Source organism: Cololabis saira, chromosome 9, assembly GCF_033807715.1.
Source record: "Cololabis saira isolate AMF1-May2022 chromosome 9, fColSai1.1, whole genome shotgun sequence".
NCBI lineage: Eukaryota > Metazoa > Chordata > Actinopteri > Beloniformes > Belonidae > Cololabis > Cololabis saira.
Genome location: NC_084595.1, coordinates 17366727 through 17390209, shown reverse-complemented (window position 1 = coordinate 17390209; position 23483 = coordinate 17366727). Strand labels below are relative to the sequence as shown.

Genomic DNA, 23483 nt, shown 5'->3' with positions numbered 1-23483 from the left:
CTTGCATTTATTTTTATTCATCTGAAAGTAAAGAGAGAACAACAGGACATGTGAGAGTATAATCATGTTCACTTCTCTCGTTCCTCCTGCAGTCCTTCCTCTCTCCACCAAGAGGGGGCAGACGTTACCTGGGAACAGGACCACGCAGCCCTGACGGCCGCTGAGGGATCGTCCCACATCACTCCGTGCAGCCACAGTGAGTTTAGACTTAAGCATAAACTTAAAAGCAGCCTTTTACAAAGACCTCAGAAAGGATTCACAATAACACAGAAAAAAAAGAGAAGTGAGGGAACTCCAAGACTTCTGTTGGTATAAAATGATTAAATCCTCCACTAGTGTTATAAATAAACCAACAACTTATTTTCAGTATACTGTTATTTCCTTAGCAACAATGGAGCCAGTAATACTAATAATAATAATAATAATAATAGCAATAATGATAGTAACTTGTCCAGTATAAATACCCCGTTACTGCTTCCATAGCACTGAGGAGGATAAGCTGCAGCCAGGCGTTGCCAATCATCAGTCCCTTATGACCTGATCACCTGCAGGTAGACACACTTCTATGAAACCAAGCACTCTGGCAGGTCTGTGTTAAAACAATGCTAAAAAAGCAAGACATACAGTAAGTTTTGGTCTTAGAGAAGTCATTGTCACATCAATCTGGAATCATTTATGAAACCATTTCCAAACAATTTGGAGTTCGGTGTTGGACAGCGAGAAGAATGTCGTCCAAGCATAAGTTATAAGAGCCGGACAACCTTCCCCAGCTTTCTGAACAGGCCAGGGAAGCAGGCTGGAACATGCCCACCTTAAGTCAATCACAGTTAATCTCCATTCACACTGCAGGTCTTAATGCTCAAATCCCTTTTTTTTTTTTTTACCACAATCCCAATTTTTTTGCATGGTCTATCACATTATCATTTTGATGTTTAACGTCTTTATTGACATTCACAACAGGAGTATACATAAAGTGAGCGCAGTGTATACAATAATGATTAGATGTCGTATACAACATTAATACACAAACAAACAATCAAACACACCAGGGGTTGACAGCAGGACAGAAAAAAAATTAAATAAAATTTACTCAGGAAAAATATTGTACAGCTTACATAGATCATAAGTTTTAACAGCTTTTTTATTCTCACGATCACAGAGGGAGGAGGTGTATTGTTTGGTTTCTTACCAGAACATTTAGATTTGTGTATGTAAAATTTTGATAAAATAATTAGCAAATTAATCAAATAAAATTGGGAATTCAGTTTATTATCATATTCAGTATAACCAGACAAAACATTTTTCCAGCCTGGTGTGTGGGCAAGACCACACACCAGGTAGCTGTAGCTGCTACCGCTGTGAAGAGGTACGTGTGGATGAAGAGTGGTGGGGGTCGTGACGTGGGGGTCTTCACTGATGCAGAGTTCATCCATCATTTCAAGATGTCCAGGAAGACTTTTCAATATATCTGTCAGCACATCTCCTCTAGACTTTCAAGATATAACACTCGTCAAAGAACGTAGTCATTTTAGCTTGGCTAACTAAGCTTATACTAACTTATGATGCTGATAAATATTACTTTATATTAATTCTGGTCAAGTGTGTCCAAACATCCCCATTTCAAACTTCACCAATGAAACCACATCTTAAACGAGTGCTGCCAAAGCAGAATACTAACTTTTAAAAATGACTGTACAATCAGTCCGGAGACTGCAAGTGCAGGTCCAACACTTTCCGTTTGCTTACTTGGCTAAGCCTCCGGGACTCACAAATGCAGCTGATTATTGTAGGTAAAATTATGAAGTGGATAAAAACAAGTTTGAAAATCCCTCACGTGATTGTTTAATTAAGCTTTCAGTCAAACACAGTAACAACAGGATCAGGACCAGAAAGTCTATATTAGGAGTGAGTATTGCCAGGGACCTCACGATACGATACACATTCCGGTACCTGAGTCATGATTTGATCTGATATTGTGATTTCCAAATTTTATGATTTGGTCGTAATGGAACATGATTTATTATTTGAAGAAAAAAAAAGTTGATATTACATTTTTGAATATCAACAGGGGTGATAGCGCTCCGGCGTCACGCCGGATTTCCGGCATACCGAGGTGTTTGCGAGAAAAAAATAAATAAAATCAGGTTTGCCGTTTATTTTTCTTATGATATGAATTTTTCATATACCGTAATACTGGTGAGTAGCGCACACAACGTTGGGAGCGCGGCGCGGCGGAACGTAGCGCCGCTGGACACTGTTTGTGAGGGGACTTTTTAGCCAGTGAGCAGAGCCGGCAGGGAAAAGTCAACAGTGCCGCGTGTCCGCGTGTAACCTAAACCATGGCCTCAGCGCCAAGTGAGGCTTTATAAATATATGGGCTTTATAAATTTATTAAATATATGAGCGCGGAGTCGGCGAGGAGCCGGGCGCACAGTGAGTCGCGCTGTGAAGCCTGATTTATGGTTCCGCGTTAAGTCGACGCAGAGCTTTCGCCGTAGGGTACGCCGTAGTTCGCGTAACCCACGGCGTAGGGCCTACGTTGGTGTAACGCGGGACCATAAATCAGCCTTAAGGCTTAAACCACACCTGCAGCCCATCAGTTCATGAGGATGAGAGGTTAAAACAGCGCGAGTTGTTCATTGCTGGTTCGTTTTGTTAACTCTGAGAGCTTTATTGGTTTGTTTGTTAGCTTGCTGTTTTTTGCGTGTTTTTTTTCTCTCTGGGAGTTATTTATGAAGAAGTTCTGAGTTCCAGTATTCGAGTTGAGGGGAGATGAGGGGTGATGTGATATAAAATAAATAAAAACGGTCCAAATCATCCCCCCTGAAATAAAAACGGTCCAAATCACCGCCCCCTGAAATAAAAACGGTCCAAATCATCCCCCCTGTAAAACTGCCATCCCTCCTTTCCATCCCTTATGTCATTTCATCAATGAATGTGGTTTTACTGATATTTCAACATTTAGAGTCATCACCAGAAAAATAACACCAGAAAAATAACTTGTTTGACAAATTTCACCTGTTTCAAGTAAATTTTCACTTGAAATAAGGAAAATCTGCCAGTGGGACAAGATTTATCTTCTTATTACAAGCAAAAAAATCTTGTTCCACTGGCAGATTTTTCTACTTATTTCAAGTGAAAATCTACTTGAAACAGACTGATTTATTGCTTGTGTAGTTGAAAAATACATGAGAACAGGACCTTGAAAAAAAATAATCACATATTAAATCGTAATATTGAGGAAAAAAATCGCGATTATTTTCAAAAATCGTTCAGCCCTACATTAGAATCATAAGTGCTGCCACCTCATTGTAAACAGCATCATTTTGTGAGGCCAAGCAAACCTGTATTTATACTAGTGTTGACATTAATGTTTTTCTACAATCTTTCCTCCTCATGACAGTAAAATAGTCCATTCAATTTAATGAACTATTTATCAAAATGTTGTCCCAGGGAATCACACCCCTGGCCTATGTTGTTCAGTTGTCTCATTCTGTTTTCTATGGGCTGCATGTGGTGAGCTTGAACAACAGGATCATGGGTCAATTTACACCAGACTTACACTTTAAGAGGACAAAAAATGAAAATTGTGTTGATCGGGGCATATATCTTGGCTTAGGGGCTCGCTTACCTCCCAGGGAAAAAAAGTTCAGGCTCAGGATTTTTTTTTACTATCACCCCTGTATCAATATTGAATCGGCCGGCAAAATATTGCGATATATTGCCTTATTGATGATTTTGCCTACCCCTAATCCACACGTGAACTGATGTCATCAAACAGTAGTCAAACCTAAAATAAAGAGCACAAACTCAAAAGATTAACTTGTCGACTGAAATCACACCAGATAACGGAAACTCAGACTTCTGAAACAGTTCTGTGTATAATTTTATTCTCTTAACAGGTTTCTATTTATTTATTTTTTTTAATTGTGCAAGTTGTAAATTAACTTAAAAAATCTTGAGAAAATGTTTTTTTCCCCCGAGGTTAATAAAATCCTTTTGTTGTAAATGACTGGTAATAATATATTTTAGCAAATTACTGTATGTATATCCATATCTAGCACTTGCCATAAATTGCGTTCATGGATCCAGAATTGTGGAGAATTGAAAGTGCTGGGTCAAACTGGGCTCTGCACAGCGGTAGGACATCCAGAATCAGAGTGGCCCATTTCCTCATAAATAAAAGGGTTTCACCAACTCACTTTCAGACTGACTAAGGAATAGATCAGCACTGGTGTCAAATGTTAAGTTCAAACAAGTCCCGACAAACTACTGGAATGCTTTCTGTCAGTCATCACATCTGCTTTTGTACGCTTGTTTATTATATATTATTTGTTAATGAACCGCCTGCCTAAGAACAGAAGATAATCTTTTACAGTGTTGCAGTGTTATTTCCAGCCAGAGGTGTGTTCATTTTCTCAAGTATTGATAATATATGTGACGGCTGATATGATGTCTCTTACACCGTGAAGGTCCAATCTGAGTTCAGTAAATGCTAGCTCTGTTAGCTTGGAATATGCTTGTGCCATCAGGGAGGACAAAATCTGATGTTGAAAAAAATATTGATTCAACTGAAGTGAGTCCCAGGTCATTATACTGCCACCGCAGCCACCGCAGCCTCCAGATGTGAGGCATGACAGTCCCGTCATCCGTCTGAGCGTGCGATGGGGTTGATGCTTTCAGAAAGTCGGGCATTCTTGAGCTGTGGACAGTAGTAGAACGTTTTTCTCTCCCTCCTTATTCTAATAGGTCAAACACATCTCAAAGGACCCATAGATGGTGGATCAGTGACACATACATGTATGTGACACAGGTGTCTATAATTATAATAAAACTTAACTCAACATGGGCTCCTTTGTAAATATCGGACAAAAAATGGTTTGAAACTTGAGTTCTGGTATTGGTGCAGAGACCAGTCTAAGAGCAATGTAGAGTGCAGGTCTATGCATTTTTGACTGTTTCACCACATCATCACTCCTTTTTAACTTTGCTTCCATAAATTATCTTCCGAAAGAGAAACTTAACTGCAGAAATAACAACAGTAAATGTAAGCAGGATAACTGCGAGCAGAAACGCCAACACGTCGATGGAGTAGTACTGGATTGTGGACATCTTGTAAGACTCAGTCCTCAGGTGCGCTGCTCCTTTGTGTCTCATGACAAACTCGATCCAGAACACAGCTCGGTCCAGCGGATGCATGGGCTGGTCTCTGTGCAGGCTGGACAGTTCCTTCATCTTCTCCCTGTAGGATGGTTGATGGAGAACCTCTTTCAACGCCTCCAGGAAGACGTCTTTGTTCACAGCTGCAATGTCCAGGACTTTGGCCACCCCTCTTGCTTCCATCCTGAAGAAGTTGTCATGCTGGTCAAACATTAAGGGCAGGCCCACTAAGGGCACACCGTGGTAGATGGCCTCCTGCATCCCATTGGTGCCTCCATGGGCAACAAAAACTCTGGTCTTGGGGTGACCCAGGAGGTCATTTTGGGGTAACCAGTCCATGATTAAAGTGTTTTTGCCAAGAGTGGAGGGTTTCTTGCCTTTGTGCCTCCAGATCACCTTCTGGGGGAGTTGAGCAAAAGCAGCAGCAATTTCCTCAGCAATGTCTTCAGGAAGTTTCTCCACCAGAGTCCCCAAGGTCATGACAATGACGCCATGTTCACCAGAACTCTGTACGAAGTCCTCAAGATCTTTGGGCAGAGGCTTGGACGCTCGGCATTGAAATCCCGACATGTAGACGACATTTGGCATTGTGGGTCTTGGGAACTCAAAGGTGAAATCGTTTCTCATCAGCCAGATGTCTGCAGCCTGAAACAGCTCCATGTAATGCACGTCACTGCCGAAGTGACGATGGACGAACGGTTTGTAGTTGGGTTCTGTAACGTACCAGATCTGTATACGTGTGAATAAGTAGTAGATCACATTCTTGACCCGCTGGGTGAAGGTCATCTTATCAGTCAGCTCTGAACCTGGTATGGGGACATAAGAGAGTGGGGAAGGAGCAATCGCTTGATGCCCCTCCCCCTGAACAGTCCATCTGACGTTAAAGACAAGTGGAAGACCCAGACGGTGACCCAGAAGCACACCCCCACCAATTGCAGGGTCCGTTAGAACTAAATCAAATTTGGCATCACGAAGGCTCTGCATCAGTTTGGCATCTTCAAACATCTCTTCCACCATCTCAACCACCTGCTTGTTCATCCGATAGAAGTTTTTCATGACATCAATCTCCAGAGACATGCGGGTCCAAAACGAGGCACCCTGGCGTCGCAGGTTTAATGTCTTCATCACGTATGACCCAAAGTTTTCCTTATCAAATCCAGCAGAGCTGTTGATGGTGATGGCTTTATAGTGAAGAGAGTCGGGCTTGATGTACCAGGAATCCGATGGCCGCAGAACCGTGATCTCATGACCTCTGGCGTGAAGCTCCTCAATGATGACCTTCATGTTGATCCAGTGGCTTCCATCTAGAGGGAACACCAGGACCTTCCCTCCATCTACCAGGGCTGGCGAGCAGAGCAGCACAGCAAATGTCACCAGGGCTGGTTGGTACATTTCTGAAAGAGATTCTGACAGGAGATGTACAGATGTAAAAGCTGCCCCTCTCAACAAGGACATCTTTATTGAAAAAGAAACCATAACCATATAAATACCTGCTAATTTCATTAACAGTGGTCAGGTCAGCTTGACATAGTTATCACACGTATGTTTAATATTTAACTTCTTCCACCTATTTCTTCTACTTGCAGTGAAGTTTGAATCTCGTCTGTCTCTTTGGATGATAATTTCTGCTAAATGACTGAATTTAAATGCAAGATTAGTTTCGGAGTATCGTGTTCGGCACAGTTACGACCTTTGAAAGATGGCAGGTCCTTCAGTCACCACAGGATCCAAGTGATGTTTGTGTGACATCTTTCAGGTCATAGGCCAAAGTGGATCCTTGCCAGAACAAAACTGGTTTTGAAGGACAAGGCTTACACCCACACAGTATTTTCATTGTCCAATCCAACTTAAAAAATAGCTAGACATGTAATTTTTCACTTGATATCAAGTTTCAATGCTTAAGTGAAGCATTAAGTATTTAAAACAATTACCTACAACTTGAAATCTCTTTTTTTTAAATGGTCTAAACACGTTTAGATATGTAAGCTGGAACATCTGATAACAGAGGGGTCTGAGTTAATCATTCATTCATCTGTATGCAAACATTGCTTCAGTTTATTGTATTTTTGAATGCATGCGGACTTGTTGTCTTGCAGTGGTGCAGATTTTTAACTCGCATTTGGTGTTAGATGTTATCTTTTTGATATTTTCATTTGCTGTTTTCCTGCCTGCCAAAGGCAAGATGAGGATGTGAGGTGGCACAGCAGGAAGGGTTTTTTATATGTTGGTTTTATGGGTTTGAGTCTTTACAAAACACATATTTCAGTTGTTTTGAAATGTATTTTAATGTATTTTAACAGTGCAGGAATTTCTGACAAAAGAAAATGTTCAATGTCTAATACAGGTACAAAATGTCAATAAGAAACACATGAATGTAATGAAACAGGTTATTTTTGCGCTCGCTGTGAAATACCTCACCAGGTGATGAGAACATGAGTTACAGCTTTTGAGATCCTGCAAAATAATAGACGGACAAATGAACTAAACAGTGATGTGTTGAGGTAAGGAGACAGTGTAGGACATTCCAGCTGCACTTGTGTGTTCCAGTCATCACTCCTTTTTAACCTTGCTTCCATAAATTATCTTCCGCCAGAGAAACTTAACTGCAGAAATAACAACAGTAAATGTAAGCAGGATAACTGTGAGCAGAAACGCCAACACGTCGATGGAGTAGTACTGGATTGTGGACATCTTGTAAGACTCAGTCCTCAGGTGCGCTGCTCCTTTGTGCCTCATGACAAACTCGATCCAGAACACAGCTCGGTCCAGCGGTTTCATGGGCTGGTCTCTGTGCAGGCTGGACAGTTCCTTCATCTTCTCCCTGTAGGACGGTTGATGGAGAACCTCCTTCAACGCCTCCAGGAAGACGTCTTTGTTCACAGCTGCAATGTCCAGGACTTTGGCCACCCCTCTTGCTTCCATCCTGAAGAAGTTGTCATGCTGGTCAAACATTAAGGGCAGGCCCACTAAGGGCACACCGTGGTAGATGGCCTCCTGCATCCCATTGGTGCCTCCATGGGCAACAAAAACTCTGGTCTTGGGGTGACCCAGGAGGTCATTTTGGGGTAACCAGTCCATGATTAAAGTGTTTTTGCCAAGAGTGGAGGGTTTCTTGCCTTTGTGCCTCCAGATCACCTTCTGGGGGAGTTGAGCAAAAGCAGCAGCAATTTCCTCAGCAAAGTCCTCAGGAAGTTTCGCCACCAGAGTACCCAAGGTCATGACAATGACGCCATGTTCACCAGAACTCTGTACAAAGTCCTCAAGATCTTTGGGCAGAGGCTTGGACGCTTGGCACTGAAATCCCGACATGTAGACGACATTTGGCATTGTGGGTCTTGGGAACTCAAAGGTGAAATCGTTTCTCATCAGCCAGATGTCTGCAGCCTGAAACAGCTCCATGTAATGCACGTCACTGCCGAAGTGACGATGGACGAACGGTTTGTAGTTTTGTTCTGTAACGTACCAGAGTTGCATACGTGTGAAGATGTAGCAGATCACATTTTTGACCCGCTGGGTGAACGTCATCTTATCAGTCAGCTCTGACCCTGGTATGGGGATATAAGAGAGTGGGGAAGGAGCAATCGTTTGATGCCCCTCCCCCTGAATAGTCCATCTGACGTTAAAGACAAGTGGAAGACCCAGACGGTGACCCAGAAGCACACCCCCACCAATTGCAGGGTCCGTTAGAAATACATCAAATTTGGCATCATGAAGGCTCTGCATCAGTTTGGCATCTTCAAACATCTCTTCCACCATCTGAAGAATGGCTTCATGTATCTTATAAAACTGTGTCATTAAATCCAATTCCAGAGACATGCGTGTCCAAAATGAGGCCCTCTGGCGTCGGAGGATTAACGTCCTCATCACATATGACTCAAAGTCTTCCTTATCAAATCCAGCAGAGCTGTTGATGGTGATAGCTTTGTAGTGAGGAGAGTCGGGCTTGATGTACCAGGAGTCCGATGGCCGCAGAACCGTGATCTCATGACCTCTGACGTGAAGCTCCTCAATGATGACGTTCATGTTGACCCAGTGGCTTCCATCTACAGGGAACACCAGGACCTTCCCTCCATCTACCAGGGCTGGCGAGCAGAGCAGCACAGCAAATGCCACCAGGGCTGGTTGGTACATTTCTGAAAGAGATTCTGACAGTAGATGTAAAAAGTAAATGAATGCTCTCTACACTTAGTCATTTGAAAGAAAGAAAGTTTATTCTCTTTGACTTCAAGGCCTTACATATCAGGACTTATTAAAAGACATATTAGCTCCTTGTGCGGTATAAAAATAAGGTAAATATGTCCTCAGACTAGGGCTGTAGCGATACACTGATCTCACAATACGATACATGATATTCAGCTCACGATATGATATATATCACGATATTCAGCCAACGATACATTTACATAATTTTTTGAAAGATTAAAAAGGAACAGAGTGGTTTTGGTGACTTCTTGTGAGTGTTCTGTTTACTTGGATTGAATTAATTGAACCGAAAACTAAAAACATAATTTACACTATACTGTATATATATATATATATATATATATATATATATATATATATATATATATATATATATATATATATATATATGTGTGTGTGTGTGTGTGTGTGTGTATGTCTCTGATTGGACAAAGTCTACAACTTGCAAATGCTGAACAAGATGAATCAAAGATATATTGAGAAAATGTGTTCTATTTATTGAAACAGTGCAAACTGTAGTTTACAAGCCTCTGAAGTAGTTAAAGTGCAGTATTACAATTACTGTAACAACAGAGAGTTAAAAAGTGCAGCAAGAGGCCTGTTCTGAGCAAATTCTTTGACAGCTTTTTTAGCTTGTCACTACAGTATGAGGTAGCTTGTCTAACCAACAAGTAAACATAGTACCATGGCTTCAGTCAGTGCATTATTATTAGGGCCCGAGCACTTACAGTGCGAAGGCCCTATTGTATCTGTAGGAATTTTTTATTTATTAATTTTTTTTAATTTCTTTTTCTTCTGACGAAAGGAAGCGCTTTTTTGCCCCCCTAAACGTGCCCAAAAAGTCACCAAATTTTGCACGCAAGCCAGGCCTGGCGAAAAATTTGATATTTAATGGTTTGCATTAATGGGCGTGGCAAAATGGCTCAACAGCGCCCCCTTGAAAACTTTGTGCCTCAAGCCCCACGATACGGTTTGACGTACATGCACGAAAATCGGTACACACCTGTATCATGGCGCAACTTAAAGAAAAGTCTCTTGGCGTCATGCCCGAAACCGAACAGGATGTCGGCCATTTTGAATTAGTCGTGTCATTTTGGCAAAATGTATGCCATTCCTTCGAAAGTTAATTCAGCCCGAACCGTAACGTGCACCCAGGTGTGTTATACATCAAAATGTGCGTCTCCATCCTCCGACACCACGCATGACTTTTCTCTTTCAAAAGCGTTACCGTGGCGACGCTAGACGCCAAAAAGCGCGCCCACTCTTCATCTGATTGGTTCAGACAGAAAAAACTTTGCGCCTCGAGCCCCATAATGCGGTTTGACGTACATGAACGAAAATCGGTACACACCTGTATCATGTCGCAACTTAAAGAAAAGTCTCTTGGCGCCATGGCCGAAACCGAACAGGAAGTCGGCCATTTTGAACATTCTGAATTAATCGTGTAATTTTGGAGCAATATATGCCATTCCTTCGAGAATTAATACGGCCCGAACCATATCGTGAACCCAGATGTGTTATACATCAAAATGTCCATCTCCATCCTGCGACTACGCGCATTACTTTTCTCTTTCAAAAGTGTTACTGTGGCAACGCTAGACGCCAAAAAGCGCGCCCCCCTTCATCTGATTGGTCCATATTTGATAGTTCCCCAAAAGTCACCAAATTTTGCATGCAAGGCAGGCCTGGCGATAAATTTGATATTTCATGGTTTGTATTCATGGGCGTGGCAAAATGGCTCAACAGCGCCCCCCGGAAAACTTTGTGCCTCAAGCCCCACAATACGGTTTGACGTACATGCACGAAAATCGGTACACACCTGCATCATGTCGCAACTTAAAGAAAAGTCTCTTGGAGCCATGGCCAAAACCGAACAGGAAGTCAGCCATTTTGAATTAATTGTGTCATTTTGGCGCAATTCATGCCATTCCTTCGGCAATTAATACGGCCCGAACCGTAACGTGCACCCAGGTGTGTTATACCTCAAAATGTGCGTCTCCATCTTGCGACTACGCGCATTACTTTTCTCTTTCAAAAGTGTTACCGTGGCGACGCTAGACGCCAAAAAGCGCGCCCCCCCTTCATCAGATTGATCCATATTTGATAGATCCCCAAAAGGCACCAAATGTTGCATGCAAGCCAGGCCTGGCGATAAATTTGATATTTCATGGTTTGCATGAATGGGCGTGGCCTAACGGCTCAACAGCGCCCCCTAGAATACTTTTCTCTGCCATAACTTTTGAATGGTTTGACATAAAGAGTCGTGGGTGGTGTCATGGGACTCGGTATTGAGTCCTTGACCATAATTGGTGAAAATTAGCCCCGCCCCTTCTTCTGATTGGTTGTCCCGATTTTCTGCTATAACTTTTGAATGGTTTGACATAGAGAGTCGTAGGTGGTGTCATTTCTGATATGCTTATGGGGGGCGGTGGCTGTGAGTGCGAGGGCCCGTTCATCGCTGCTTGCAGCTTTAATATAATATTGTAACTAATATGAGCTAAAGTTACAACATATTTGCATATTTTTTTAATATTGTTTACATGATATGAAATTAACACCAACAATACAATAAAACCGTACTGGATTTATAACCTGTCTGAAATATGATTTATATGAAAAAAACAAAAAATACAACTCTAAATTTGTAATATTGCTATCGAATCGGCTGGCAAAGTATCGCAATATATATTGCCATATGCAATTACAACGTATGGGAGCCCTGCATGGGCTGACGTTGAGGTGTATTTCTTGGAACATCCACCTTTGTCAAAAACAGTAATTGTCTTGAATCTTTTCCAACCATCAATAATCTTTCAGTGTACAACGATGGACCCAAAATGCTAAGACAAGGCCTTTCAGCTTTTCCAGGATTGATGGTCTACTTCTCGAAAGGTCATTACTGATGTCTTTCCTCCTTCACATTAAGACACACCTGAATGTTCCAGACCAGTAAAATGCTGTTGATGTCCTTAAGGACACATAGATGGTCTGGGGATTCATTTCAGAATCTAGTGTCTGACGAGCGACTAAACCGCAGTCGGTCACATATGAATTTTTTTTGTTCTAGATAACTGGTCTTGCACCTATATCATGCATTTTTAACCGTATCTAGGTTCTACAAAGTGCTTTACCTTGTGTTTTTCATTTACCCATTCACATAAACACATTTGCATTACATCAACACTTCTGTTATATATTAACTTTAATGAAGCACCGTCTTGATTTTGATGATTATACCTTTATGAGGTCATCTGAGGGCTATGTGGGGTTCCGTGTCCTGGCAGAGGACACTTAAACTTGTTTCTGGGCCAAAGATCAATCTGTCAACCTTCCAGCTGGAGGACAACCGACTCGACCCTGTCACGGAGTGGTTGATTAGGACCCAAAAGCAGGAGAGACACCAGAGGCAAGAGTTCCAAATAAGACAGATCAGGGGCCGGGCAGACCGGCGAGACCGATCCGGGGGCCGGACTCAGGGCCGAGCTCTCGGCAGAATCTGTGGCAGGGGCCTGGCGCCGGCTTGGGCACAGGCAAAGGAACGGAGACGGGCTGGGGCACATCCGGGACCACCCCTGGACAGGAGGGGGTTGCCGCAACCGCCTCCTCTTTTGCTGGTATAGAGCTTGAGTGCTCTTGGGCATGCCTAAATTCCGCCGCGTTCCCCAGAAGGGGACTTTTCTGCCTCCCGGCGTAAGTACTACCAAAGACTAATGTATTCTCCTGCAGGGTCCTGGCTGGTCCGTTCTGTCACGGAGTGGTTGATTAGGATTCAAACGCAAGAGTTCCAAAAAGGGTGATTTATTATACAAAAAAAAAAACAAAAGCGCCGCAGAGCAGGGTTGACCAAAAACACAAGCGCTTATCAATAACCTGGACAGGACACAAGGAGGGTGAAAACAGTACAGACCAGCAGGGAGCAAGTGAAAGACAAGACAAGATATACACAGAAAGCTTGACGAGACACAGGTGCAGACAATCAGGGCAGATGGGAACAAGGGATGTCATGACAAAACTGAAACACAAGGGTTTCAAAATAAAACAGGAACTAAATACAGACCCACAGAGTCCCAATATCCCCAACTTCACACACTGAGCCACAGCTCGCCTCAAGCTTAGAGCATGTTTGGTTGTACATGTAAACATTAATATTTTGTACGTGTAGCCCTGTGATGGACTGGTGATCCGTCCAGTGTAAAACTGCCTTTTACCCAAAGAAAGCTGGAAAAGGCTCCAGCAGACCCTTTTGGCCCTGACGAGAAAGATGCATGTGATGGATGGATCCATTGAAATGAATGGAAGTAGGAATGCGTAGCAACACTCCTCAGGGTTCCTCTGAGCAGTACAGAACACACAACACACGAGTGCAGCAGTGCTCTTTTTATGTCTTGTTCTCTTCACGGTCAGCAGGGTCGGGGATGACCTTCCTCCAGATTTCAGCTGCCCCAGTTTCTAAAGGGGAGGTAGCCGAGTGGATGCAGGCGGCCCCCTCTGCTGCTCCGATCCCCCTGAGCGGCTGCTTCACAGCCCCCCCCCCAAGCGCCGAGCTCTACGTCACGAGTACTTCTAAAAAAATGCTTCACACATAACCTTTTTTCTTCTTCTGGGAAACCAATCAGTAAGAACACACATACAAAAGGTCAGAGCTCAATGTAATTGTCACAATTTTAAGTAAACCCATATTTTTGTGAAGTAACACTTGGAAGGTATCTCAGTGATATCAGGGAGTTAGTAAGTTGTTATCTGCCTTAACATGCAGCAGTAATCTACTGCTGCTGGACTCAGTAACTCAGTGCTCTTTGCAAACTTTCATTTAAAGGCAATTACCTTGAATTTGGAAAAGAGTGATGGGTGGAGCTCCCATATGTCAAGCCATGTTAGAGGTATCGTGTCCTTCAGTAGCTGTCCGTCACAAGCACGATTTGAACTCTGGATCGCCTTCCTCCTCCAAACCATGGCCCTATGCGTCTTTTTTGTTTCTTCCGCCGACAGAAGTTCAAAGGCTTGTCTGATTTATACACCATACGACGCTGATTTACTGCGTTACGCTGCACTGGTGGGATTTTCATTGAAAAAGGAAATTAGTGTCCAACTGAAGTCTTAGTATTTAAGACGCACGTAAGTCTATGATATCAAAATTGACCAGTGATGTGTCGTCCGTTAATCAATCTCATTCATTGAAGACCGGAGGAGTTGAGAAGGAGCGAGAGCCGGACTGCGTACGTTCACCACTAGCGGCCACTGTTGAGGACATCGTGGACTCGACTCTGAGCGACAGCGCTGGTTGAACACGAGCGAGTGAGAGATGCTGAATGGTGGTGAACTCGGACAGTAACGGCGAGCAGTTAGTGGCTGAGCAGAGTGAACAATTTCAAACTAAACTGCCCTTTAGACCAAAGATGAATCCCTTGTTTTGTCTGCACATGCTCAATTGGTGTGTAATGTTTAGGGAGTTTTACTAAAGGCTGTGAAGCCCTAACAAACCTTTGTAGATACTTTCCACTAGCACCTACTCAGCCCGACTCGCCTCGTCCCGCCTCGTCCCGCCTCGTCCCGCCTCGTCCCGGCTCCACCCGCTTTGGCCTCGTTTGTTTTTCCACAGCCAGGTGAGAAGTGGGCGGGTTGGGGTGAAGCTGCTGTGACGTACTCGATTGCGCAACCGCTTTGTTCATGTCGGCACCTATCAGAAATCAGCTGGAGCCGCGAGCGGCTGAGAGTAAAACTCTTCTCTCGTCAGCCCCCAGGTTTATGAACATCTGCACCTCAGAGTTGGATCACCAAACAGACGTTTGCGTTGTATAATAAAACAGCCGCGAGCTGCGAGTCTCTCTCGCGCTGATTCCCGCTTCCCGATTCAAACGTCTGACGGCCCCGCCCCCCGACCAATTAGTGGCGTGGAGGGTGGTGACATCAGATACAGTGCTGGCTCAGCCCGGTTAGAACCTCGGCAGAATGGTTACAGAAAAAGTATCTGCTTGGCAAGAGGGGGGCGTGGCGGGTAGAAGCGAGCTGAGTAGGTACTAGTGGAAAAGGGCCATTGGAGGCTACATGGACATGATGGTGTCTTGTGGTCTGAAAAAAAAAAGACTCAAAGGCCCGTGGAGAAGATTACCGGTATATCCTGTTATTTCTGTCTTTCTTTCATTATTCCCACAAGTTCAAGCTGAATGTTTTGCTTTTGTTCATTATACACTTCATTATACGCTGAAATATGAACTGATGTGAACCGCTTTGATGTAGAAAATGCTAAAGACGAAACAAACAAGCAAAAAAAACAACCTGTCGGCCCCCTTGAGAACAAAGACTATTTGTGAGAAATTCAGTAAAGTGCAGCCAAAACAAACATGTGAGGCCCCTCCACGAGTCTCCCCAAGTAGGATTTCAGTCCCTCCTCTAAAACTTGCATAACTCAGATTCTCTAGAGCTAAATAACAGTTTCCTGATTACACAACTACAATGAGGGAACATCTGTCACAGAATCCCAGGAGGGTAACGAGGGCTATTTGCTTCCAGTAGACGCTCCTCTCAGGTTTCAGCGCTTTGTGTTCCTGTTCTGGCGTTTCCGAGGACTTAGCTCCTCACATCCCGCCGCTCTTTGTGTTAACAAGCCTGAGGCTGGAAAGGAGCTCCACTCAAGTACTTTATGTGGCAGTTTAATAGATGTTTTTAAAATGATTTTTTTTTTTTTATCTGCAAAGTTAGTTTTGTCGTATAAAAGCTGTTGCCTCCCAGCAAAGAGGTTCCCAGTTTGAGCTTCACCTTCTCATAGATCCCCCACCACAGTCCAAACACATGTATATGGGGTCGATTTGTGCACGTGCACACACACACACTGTTTAGTCTGAAATACTCAGGATATCAGAATGCTAATGCTTATTTCTCTGCAGAATAAAAGTTTTTGTTATTGAATTGTCTGCAAAACCGAAGTTTAATACAAACGCACATTTGCTTTCCATTTTTAGCCCTCGAGGAGCAGATTTTTTTTGCAAACTTAAAGCTGTATTGTTCTTTGCCAAACAACAATTTGATAGATTACATAATTGTTCTTACAGCTCCCCAGAACAAAGTAGGATTTGTTGTTAACCTGTTTATAAGCTGAGGGGTGGGGGTGGGGGGGTTATTTTTGTAGAGCGCATACATGTTCAGTCTTGATTCTGTTTGACAGAAACATCAGGAAATTGTTGTTTGTGTCTCTATGAGACCACGGCGCACATCTGCAGCTACTCACAGTTTGATCCCCCGTGACTGCCTGTGAAACATCACAGACACAAAAGCAGCTCCGCTCAAACATCTGCAAACCTCTCGGAGCCTCTCCTGAACAAGCAGCCTCTTTTTCAGTGCTCTCGGTTATTGTAAAGTTTCATATCAACACTCACCGCGAACGTCCCGGCAAGCAGCTCTGTCACGCTTCTGTTTGTGCGTCCAGCTTCTGGGAATGATTGACTGCAGCTGGGCTCCAGCTCTGACTGCCGGACGCTGGGTGGGCGTCGCCGCTGAGGTAGCTGGGTGTGTGTGCTTTACAGCAGCAGCAGCTTGAACTCAGAGGTGAACTGAGATTTGCTCACATGTTGAACTCTGAGCGGATCTGTTGATGTGGTTCGGAGATAACGCCGACCTGTGTTGGCTAATCTGAAATTGCTGATGTGATCGTGTCAACAGATTCTCAGAATGGTGGATGTGTTCCCTGCTCGATTTCACGACTTCATCTTAAATGAAAATTTTAGGGTTAAAAGAAATAAATAGGTATAAATAATGAATATATGTGAAGTTTCAGGTAACACTATAATACCAAGTGTATAGTATTTGATGCCTGAATTTCTTCAAACTTGTTCTCTCAACCCGATTATCAAACAACATTTTTTTTAATAGTCATCATTAATGTTATATGTTATATTATGTTATAATTTCTAAACTGTTGAAGACAAAAAATACATACAAAGTCAAATGTGCCTCACTTTGTCCACTTGTGTGGAATCATTTGTACTTATACAGTAATACTGATTTACTCAGATGCAGATTGAGCTAACCTTAATGGTCGTTTTTCTGCAAACACGCATCCCATTTTAATTTAAAAATACTTTAATTTTGGAATTCCAACCCTTTTATGAGCTTTACTCAAAGGGTGGAGACCATAAAAATGAACATACTCCCAAGACTTCTTTTCTTGTTTCAGGCTCTCCCGGTGGAGATACCCACAAAACAATTCTCTGAGTGGGACAACATTATTTCTAGGTTCATATGGCAGGGAAAAAAAACCCAGAGTAAGGTTTAAAACACTACAATTATCTAAAGAGAGAGGAGGTATGGCAGTACCAAATTTAAAGGATTACTTCTTCGCAGCCCAAGTTAGACCATTGATAAATCTGTGTAACCAAGATTATCACGCCAGGTGGAAATACATCGAGCTATCACTCATTAAGGACCCCCCGCTCCAGGCAGTACTGGGTAATAAGGATCTGGAAAACTATGTAAAGAAGCTGCAGAATCCATGGATAAAATTCCAAATTAAAACTTGGAACTCAATTAAAGATACATATAAATTGCATGATAAATTAGGAATAATTAGGTGGTGCGCCCACGACCCTGATTTTAAACCGAATCAATTGGACCTTAGATTTAAAAACTGGGTAACTAAGGGAATAACAACATTTTACTCAATAACAGATAAGGGACATCTTAAAAGTTTTCAGACTTTGAAAAAAGACCATTCTTTGGAAAAGCAAGATTTCTACAGGTATTTACAACTACGTAATTACTTTGATAGGGTAATTAGAAACTATACAGTAGATCCAGAAGACCCAGTGCTGAAAGAAATATTACGTGCTTATTCATCAGAGCGAGCCAAGGGCACTATATACAGAATATATAAGGGCTTTATGATTAAAAAAACCTACTCCACAGACTACATTAAAGATAACTGGGAGAAGGAAGGTAATTTTGAAATTCCCAAGGAAGAGTGGTATAGTTGTTGTGAGTTTCAGTGGAAATGCACCAACTCGCACACATGGAGAGAATTTGCATGGAAATGTTTAATCAGATTTTTTGTAACCCCTAAACAGAAAGCTCACTTTGCAGGAGGGGATTCACAATGTTGGAGAATGTGTGGGAGCCGGGATGCAAACCATTGGCATATATTTTGGGAATGTCCAGTAATTGTAAGTTTTTGGTTAGAGATGCACAAAATATTAGAAAACATGTTTAATATGAAAATACCATATCATTTCAAAACTTTTATACTGGGAGAAACTGGTTTTCTCACAGGACATCTCAGCAAATATCTATTTGGTGCTCTGATTTCTGCTGGTAAGAAAACCATCACACGTCACTGGCTGCATCCCGACCCCCCCACAATGGAGGAATGGACTGATATTGTCAACGAAATATATAAAATGGAAAGGATTACTTTCTCACTTCGGCTACAAATGGATAAATTTACAAGGTCATGGTCAAAATGGGTCTCCTATATTCAAAAGTCACAATTATCTAGAAACTGAATTACTTGTCTCCACTCACTTACTTTCTCGATCATTTCTCTGTTGGTTTGATGGACTGCCAGGTTTCATGCGTTTTATACGTGCATAATTTTATGTGTGTGTGTATATCCAAACCCTTATAATATCGTAGTTTGGTCTCCCTGCAACTGAATTAAGTCGCTGTTACAAGCCCATACATCCCGTTTTGATTCATCATTGCTCCCTTTTTTTTTTTTTTTTTTGTGTGTGTGTGTGTGTGTGTGTGTGTGTGTGTGTGTGTGTGTGTGTGTGTGTGTGTGTGTGTGTGTGTGTGTGTGTATGTTTGTCTTTGGTTAGTTCTGTTTGTTCGTTTTACCTTAAAAAATATAAATATACGCAGGTTTTGTTTCTTTCAACATTACGCAACTATAGGGCAACAGCTATGTTTTGACATGCTGATGTTTTTCTTTCTCCCTGACAAAATTGTAAACCAATTGTACATCAGCAGTTTACAGTCCATCTGGGAATAGACCAATAATGTTTTTTTAACTGGGAATTTTTTATTTTTTATTTATTTTGCACATGAACACCCCCAGCATCTTTGTAAAAAGTATGTTTTATCTGGAAAAAGCAGAAGAAATGGCAAAGCCATCGATTTGTTAGTAAAAAGTGACTTCTTAAATGGAAACACAGCGGTACGTGTCTCCCGCTCAGACGACATCAGATCCATCGGCAGGAACAAAAGTCGCCCTCAGCAACAGGAACAATGGGGAACGGCAGCTTATCTTGAATATGAGAACATGGAGTCTTTAAATTCACACCACATGTCCCGTTAAAGTTAATTATCCACATGAGGTTCAGTCGTCGCTGACAAATTTGTTGCGTTAGCAAAGAAAAAGAAAGCAGAAATCCTCCATCTTTGGAAAAGAAATCACATTTTTGTTTAATGATCATCCTAAGGACAGTTTGTACCTTTCAAGGACAGTTTGTACCTTTCAAGGACAGTTTGTACCTTTCAAGGACAGTTTGTACCTTTTCAATACACTTATTGTTCAATACGGAGTTAGCAGGAATACATTTTTAGAGTATCAACAACTTAAGGCCATAATAAATAAAACATACAAAATTAGTCAATTAAACTTACAACTTCCCGCTAGGATAATAGATTTATTGAATCTAAGCACTTTAAAGTTGTTATCAAAACTCTACAGGTTAGTGTCTAAACTGGACGATTCAGTCTCTCCCGATTTCCAAGTGGGAGGCAGACCTCTCTTTTAATACTGATCAGTTTTCTTGGTCACAAATAAGTTTAAATACGTTTACTATGACTAAAAACCCAAACTTACAACTTATACAGTACAAAGTTCTTCATAGAATACATTATACTGGACAAAGGATGTTCCAGATGAGCTTTGTCACCTCTAATATCTGTTCACAGTGCACAGAGAACACTCCTGATAATTATATGCATGCTTTATGGTTCTGCACACCGGTACAGAGGTTCTGGAAGGAGATTTGTGAGGATTTATCCACATGGATCAACTACAGAATCCCAGTGTGCCCCACGGTATGTATATTAGGTCACCTGGGAGACATTGAAATAGAACCTAATTGGACACACCGGGTCCTCACTGCCTTATGTATCGCAAAGAAAACCATTCTAGTAAATTGGAAACAAATATCCAGTTTATGTATCAACCATTTTAGGAATCTTTTATCAGATCATATTAGTAGTGAGATAATGTCTGCCTCCACTGAACAACATTTGGCTGAATTGCACTCTCTCTGGTCCCCGATTATTGGCTTCGTTACCTAGTGGGGGCGGGGGGGTGGTGATCTCGTAGCCCTTGGGGTTGGGGGTCGGCTTGGGGGGTCTGGGGCGCGGGCCTCTGGTGGCCCCTGGGGGGCGGTGGGGGGGGCCGTGGGGCCCTGTCCCTGGCCGGTGGGGGCCTTGGGGGCCTATGGGGGGGGTTACCTCATGGCGGTGGGAGGGGGGTGGCTGGGGGGGGCTCGGGCCAATAAATAAATAAAAAACTCCTAGAATAAAAGTACATAAAATCAACATGGTGGTCATAAAACAACCGTTTCACTACTGAGAGAAACATGTGGGTTTTAAGTTTGCTCTTATAAGTGTTGATGGAGACGGCGGGAGATTGGTCCAGAGCCTCGGTGCAATGGCCTGGAAGGAGCGATCTCCTCGCGTCTTACGAGGGACCATGAGTAGGCTCTAGTCACATGACCTCAGCCTCCGAGATGGAGTAGGGGGGCGTAGTAGGTTCTGGATTTAGGAGGGGGCATGACCATGTAGAGCTGTAAAAGTCAGCGCCAAGATTTTAAAGTTAAAACGAAAAGGGACGGGGAGCCAGTGAAGATGTGAGCCCTTCTATCAGAGCAGGTCAGCAGCCTTGCTGCAGAGTTTTGGACTTGCTGAAGACGAGACAGTTCCTTCTTGTTTAAGCAAGAAAACAAACAGTCAGTTGCAGTCGTCCAAACGAGACGACACAAAAGTATGAATAATTAGCTCAAGATCAGTTTTAGAAACAACTGTTCTTAGTTTGGAGATATTCCTAAACTGGTAAAACAGTTCCTCATCAGCTGTTTGGAGTGGTGTTGTAATGACATGTCTTTGTCAAAGACAACACCAAGATTTCTTAGGCTTGACTTAAATGAGACACTCAAATCACCTAAAAACTGGCTGATAGCTGGAATAACATCATCACCAGCACCTCAGCTTTATCTGAGTTCAACTGAGAATTTGCTCCGAGCCACTGTTTTATCTGTACAAGGCCTTAAAAGAGCAGTACAGCTGGATATCGTCTGCAAATAAATGGTATGAAACATCAGCAAACTCCTGGATTTTCTTACCCAACGGGGTAACATAATAAAAACAAAAGTGGACCCAAAACAGAACCCTGAGGTACTCCGCACAGCAAAACAGTTAGGATATGAGATGGAGTGATTAGAATAAACCTAAAAACCTCCCCATGACGTTACCTTCACGTTTGCGTCAGACCTTTTTTAAGGATGTAACTTCCTCCTCTTCCTTTCTTCCTCTCAGCTCCACAGACCGGAAGCCCTTGCAGCAACAGAGCGGCCAGCGTGACTCCGCCCACAACCGTCTCCAGGCGTTCGGACCCCGGAGCCCTGTCGTCTCCCAGCAGCACCCTGCACAGACAGCAGCTCGACAGCCCGCAGCTGCCGCCAGACCAGCCCCTCCCTGCCCTTCAGACGGACACGGAGCTCCGCCCCGGCGCCCAGAGCTACGTGGAGCGGCTGCAGGCGGATAAAGGCGGTTCCAGCTCCGACCCGCTCAGGGCCGAGGACGGACATGTGCACTTCTCCCCAGTGGTGGAGACGCTCTCGTGTTTCAGACCCAGCAGGTACCGGTCCCAGCTGATGCCCGGGGAGAACCGGCCTCTGGAGGCGTGCGTGCTGCGGCGGGTGAAGGAGCTGCTGGCGGAGGTCGACCCCGCGGCGGCGGCCCGACACATCACCAAGATCGATTGTGCGGTACGCCCTCATGCTCCCCCTGACCGCCCAGTCGAAGCAGCGATGTCAGAGCTGATTAGGGATGGGAATTGATAAGATTTTTCCAATTCTGATTCCATTTTCGATTCTGTTTAACAATTCGATTCTTTAACGATTCTCTTATCGATTCTCATTTGGAAAAAAGGAGAACAAACAGGTCGATTAGCATCAACTTTGTTTTATATCTTTGAACAAAAAAATACAAGTGAGGTCAACAGTAAGGTCTTAAGACGCCCCCAGCCTTGGGCTCCTCGATTTGTTTTGAAAATAAATATAAAATAATATATAATAAAATAAATATTCTTCTGTAGAAATTAACTAAATACAACAAATGATTCTGTGGCAATTACACAAGAATGTTCAGTAACAGGTCCACCTTTTTTCATGTTGCTAGTGTTTCCTCCCTTTGTTGAAATGTCCACATTGCAAGTCGTCCTTGTTTGGTAAAATATAACCAAACTTTCAAACATTTATGCCGCCTTGTCGCCATATTTTCCTGCTGGGCGCGAATGCGCACGTTGCCCACTGGAATCGATAAGGGAATCGTTTGCAAAAAAGGCAAACGATTCCAAGGAATTGAACCACTGGGAACCTGTTCTCAACAAGAACCGGTTCTCGATTCCCATCCCTAGAGCTGATCAACAAATCTGTCGTTTTCAGGTGGCAAGAATTCTGGAGGTGACGCCGGAGATGCAAAGGATGATGGGAGTGAGTTCAGGGATGGAGCTGCTCACGCTGCCGCACGGACAGCGGCTGAGGCTGGACCTGCTGGAGAGGTGAGAGCCGGTGTGACGGAGCCCGCGGGGGAAACCCGTCTCACGATAACGGCGGTGTCACCCCCGTTCTCCTCTCCGCCGCTCTGCAGGTTCCACGCCATGGCGACCATGTTTGCTGTGAACGTGTTGGGCTGCACGGGGACGAACGAGGAGCGGGCCGCCCTTCTTCACAAAATCATCCAGATCGCCGCCGACCTAAAGAGCACCATGGGCAACATGTTCGGCTTCGCCGCCGTCATGAGAGCGCTGGAGCTGCCGCAGGTGAGCGCCGGCCTGACAGGCGCCGCTATCTTTACTGATAACGGCGAGGACGCGAGCTCCAGCAAAGGTCACATGACGCAAATGAACCGAGATGCAGTTGTGAAAC

The 23483-nt window shown here is 43.4% G+C and overlaps 3 protein-coding genes across 4 annotated transcripts in view; 1 reads left to right on the top strand and 2 right to left on the bottom strand.

The window, feature by feature from the left end:
- The window catches only part of sh2d3cb (SH2 domain containing 3Cb), a 59362-nt gene that overhangs the window by 30920 nt on the left and 4959 nt on the right, over window positions 1-23483 (top strand). For both annotated transcript variants that reach the window (XM_061730626.1, XM_061730627.1), the window contains 4 exons: window positions 93-196; window positions 21871-22322; window positions 23001-23116; window positions 23206-23377. In XM_061730626.1, coding sequence (XP_061586610.1) covers window positions 93-196; window positions 21871-22322; window positions 23001-23116; window positions 23206-23377 — 844 coding nt within the window. The remainder of the gene's footprint in view (window positions 1-92; window positions 197-21870; window positions 22323-23000; window positions 23117-23205; window positions 23378-23483) is intronic.
- Window positions 27-16825, bottom strand: LOC133451512 (UDP-glucuronosyltransferase 2B31-like). The gene is made up of 2 exons (XM_061730629.1): window positions 16737-16825; window positions 27-6566 (listed from the first exon to the last, which is right to left on the bottom strand). The coding sequence occupies exon 2, from the start codon at window positions 6550-6552 to the stop codon at window positions 4972-4974; it is 1581 nt and encodes a 526-aa protein (XP_061586613.1). The 5' UTR covers window positions 6553-6566; window positions 16737-16825; the 3' UTR covers window positions 27-4971.
- LOC133451511 (UDP-glucuronosyltransferase 2B31-like) lies at window positions 7148-16851 on the bottom strand. Its single transcript, XM_061730628.1, has 2 exons — window positions 16737-16851; window positions 7148-9305 (listed from the first exon to the last, which is right to left on the bottom strand). The coding sequence occupies exon 2, from the start codon at window positions 9289-9291 to the stop codon at window positions 7711-7713; it is 1581 nt and encodes a 526-aa protein (XP_061586612.1). The 5' UTR covers window positions 9292-9305; window positions 16737-16851; the 3' UTR covers window positions 7148-7710.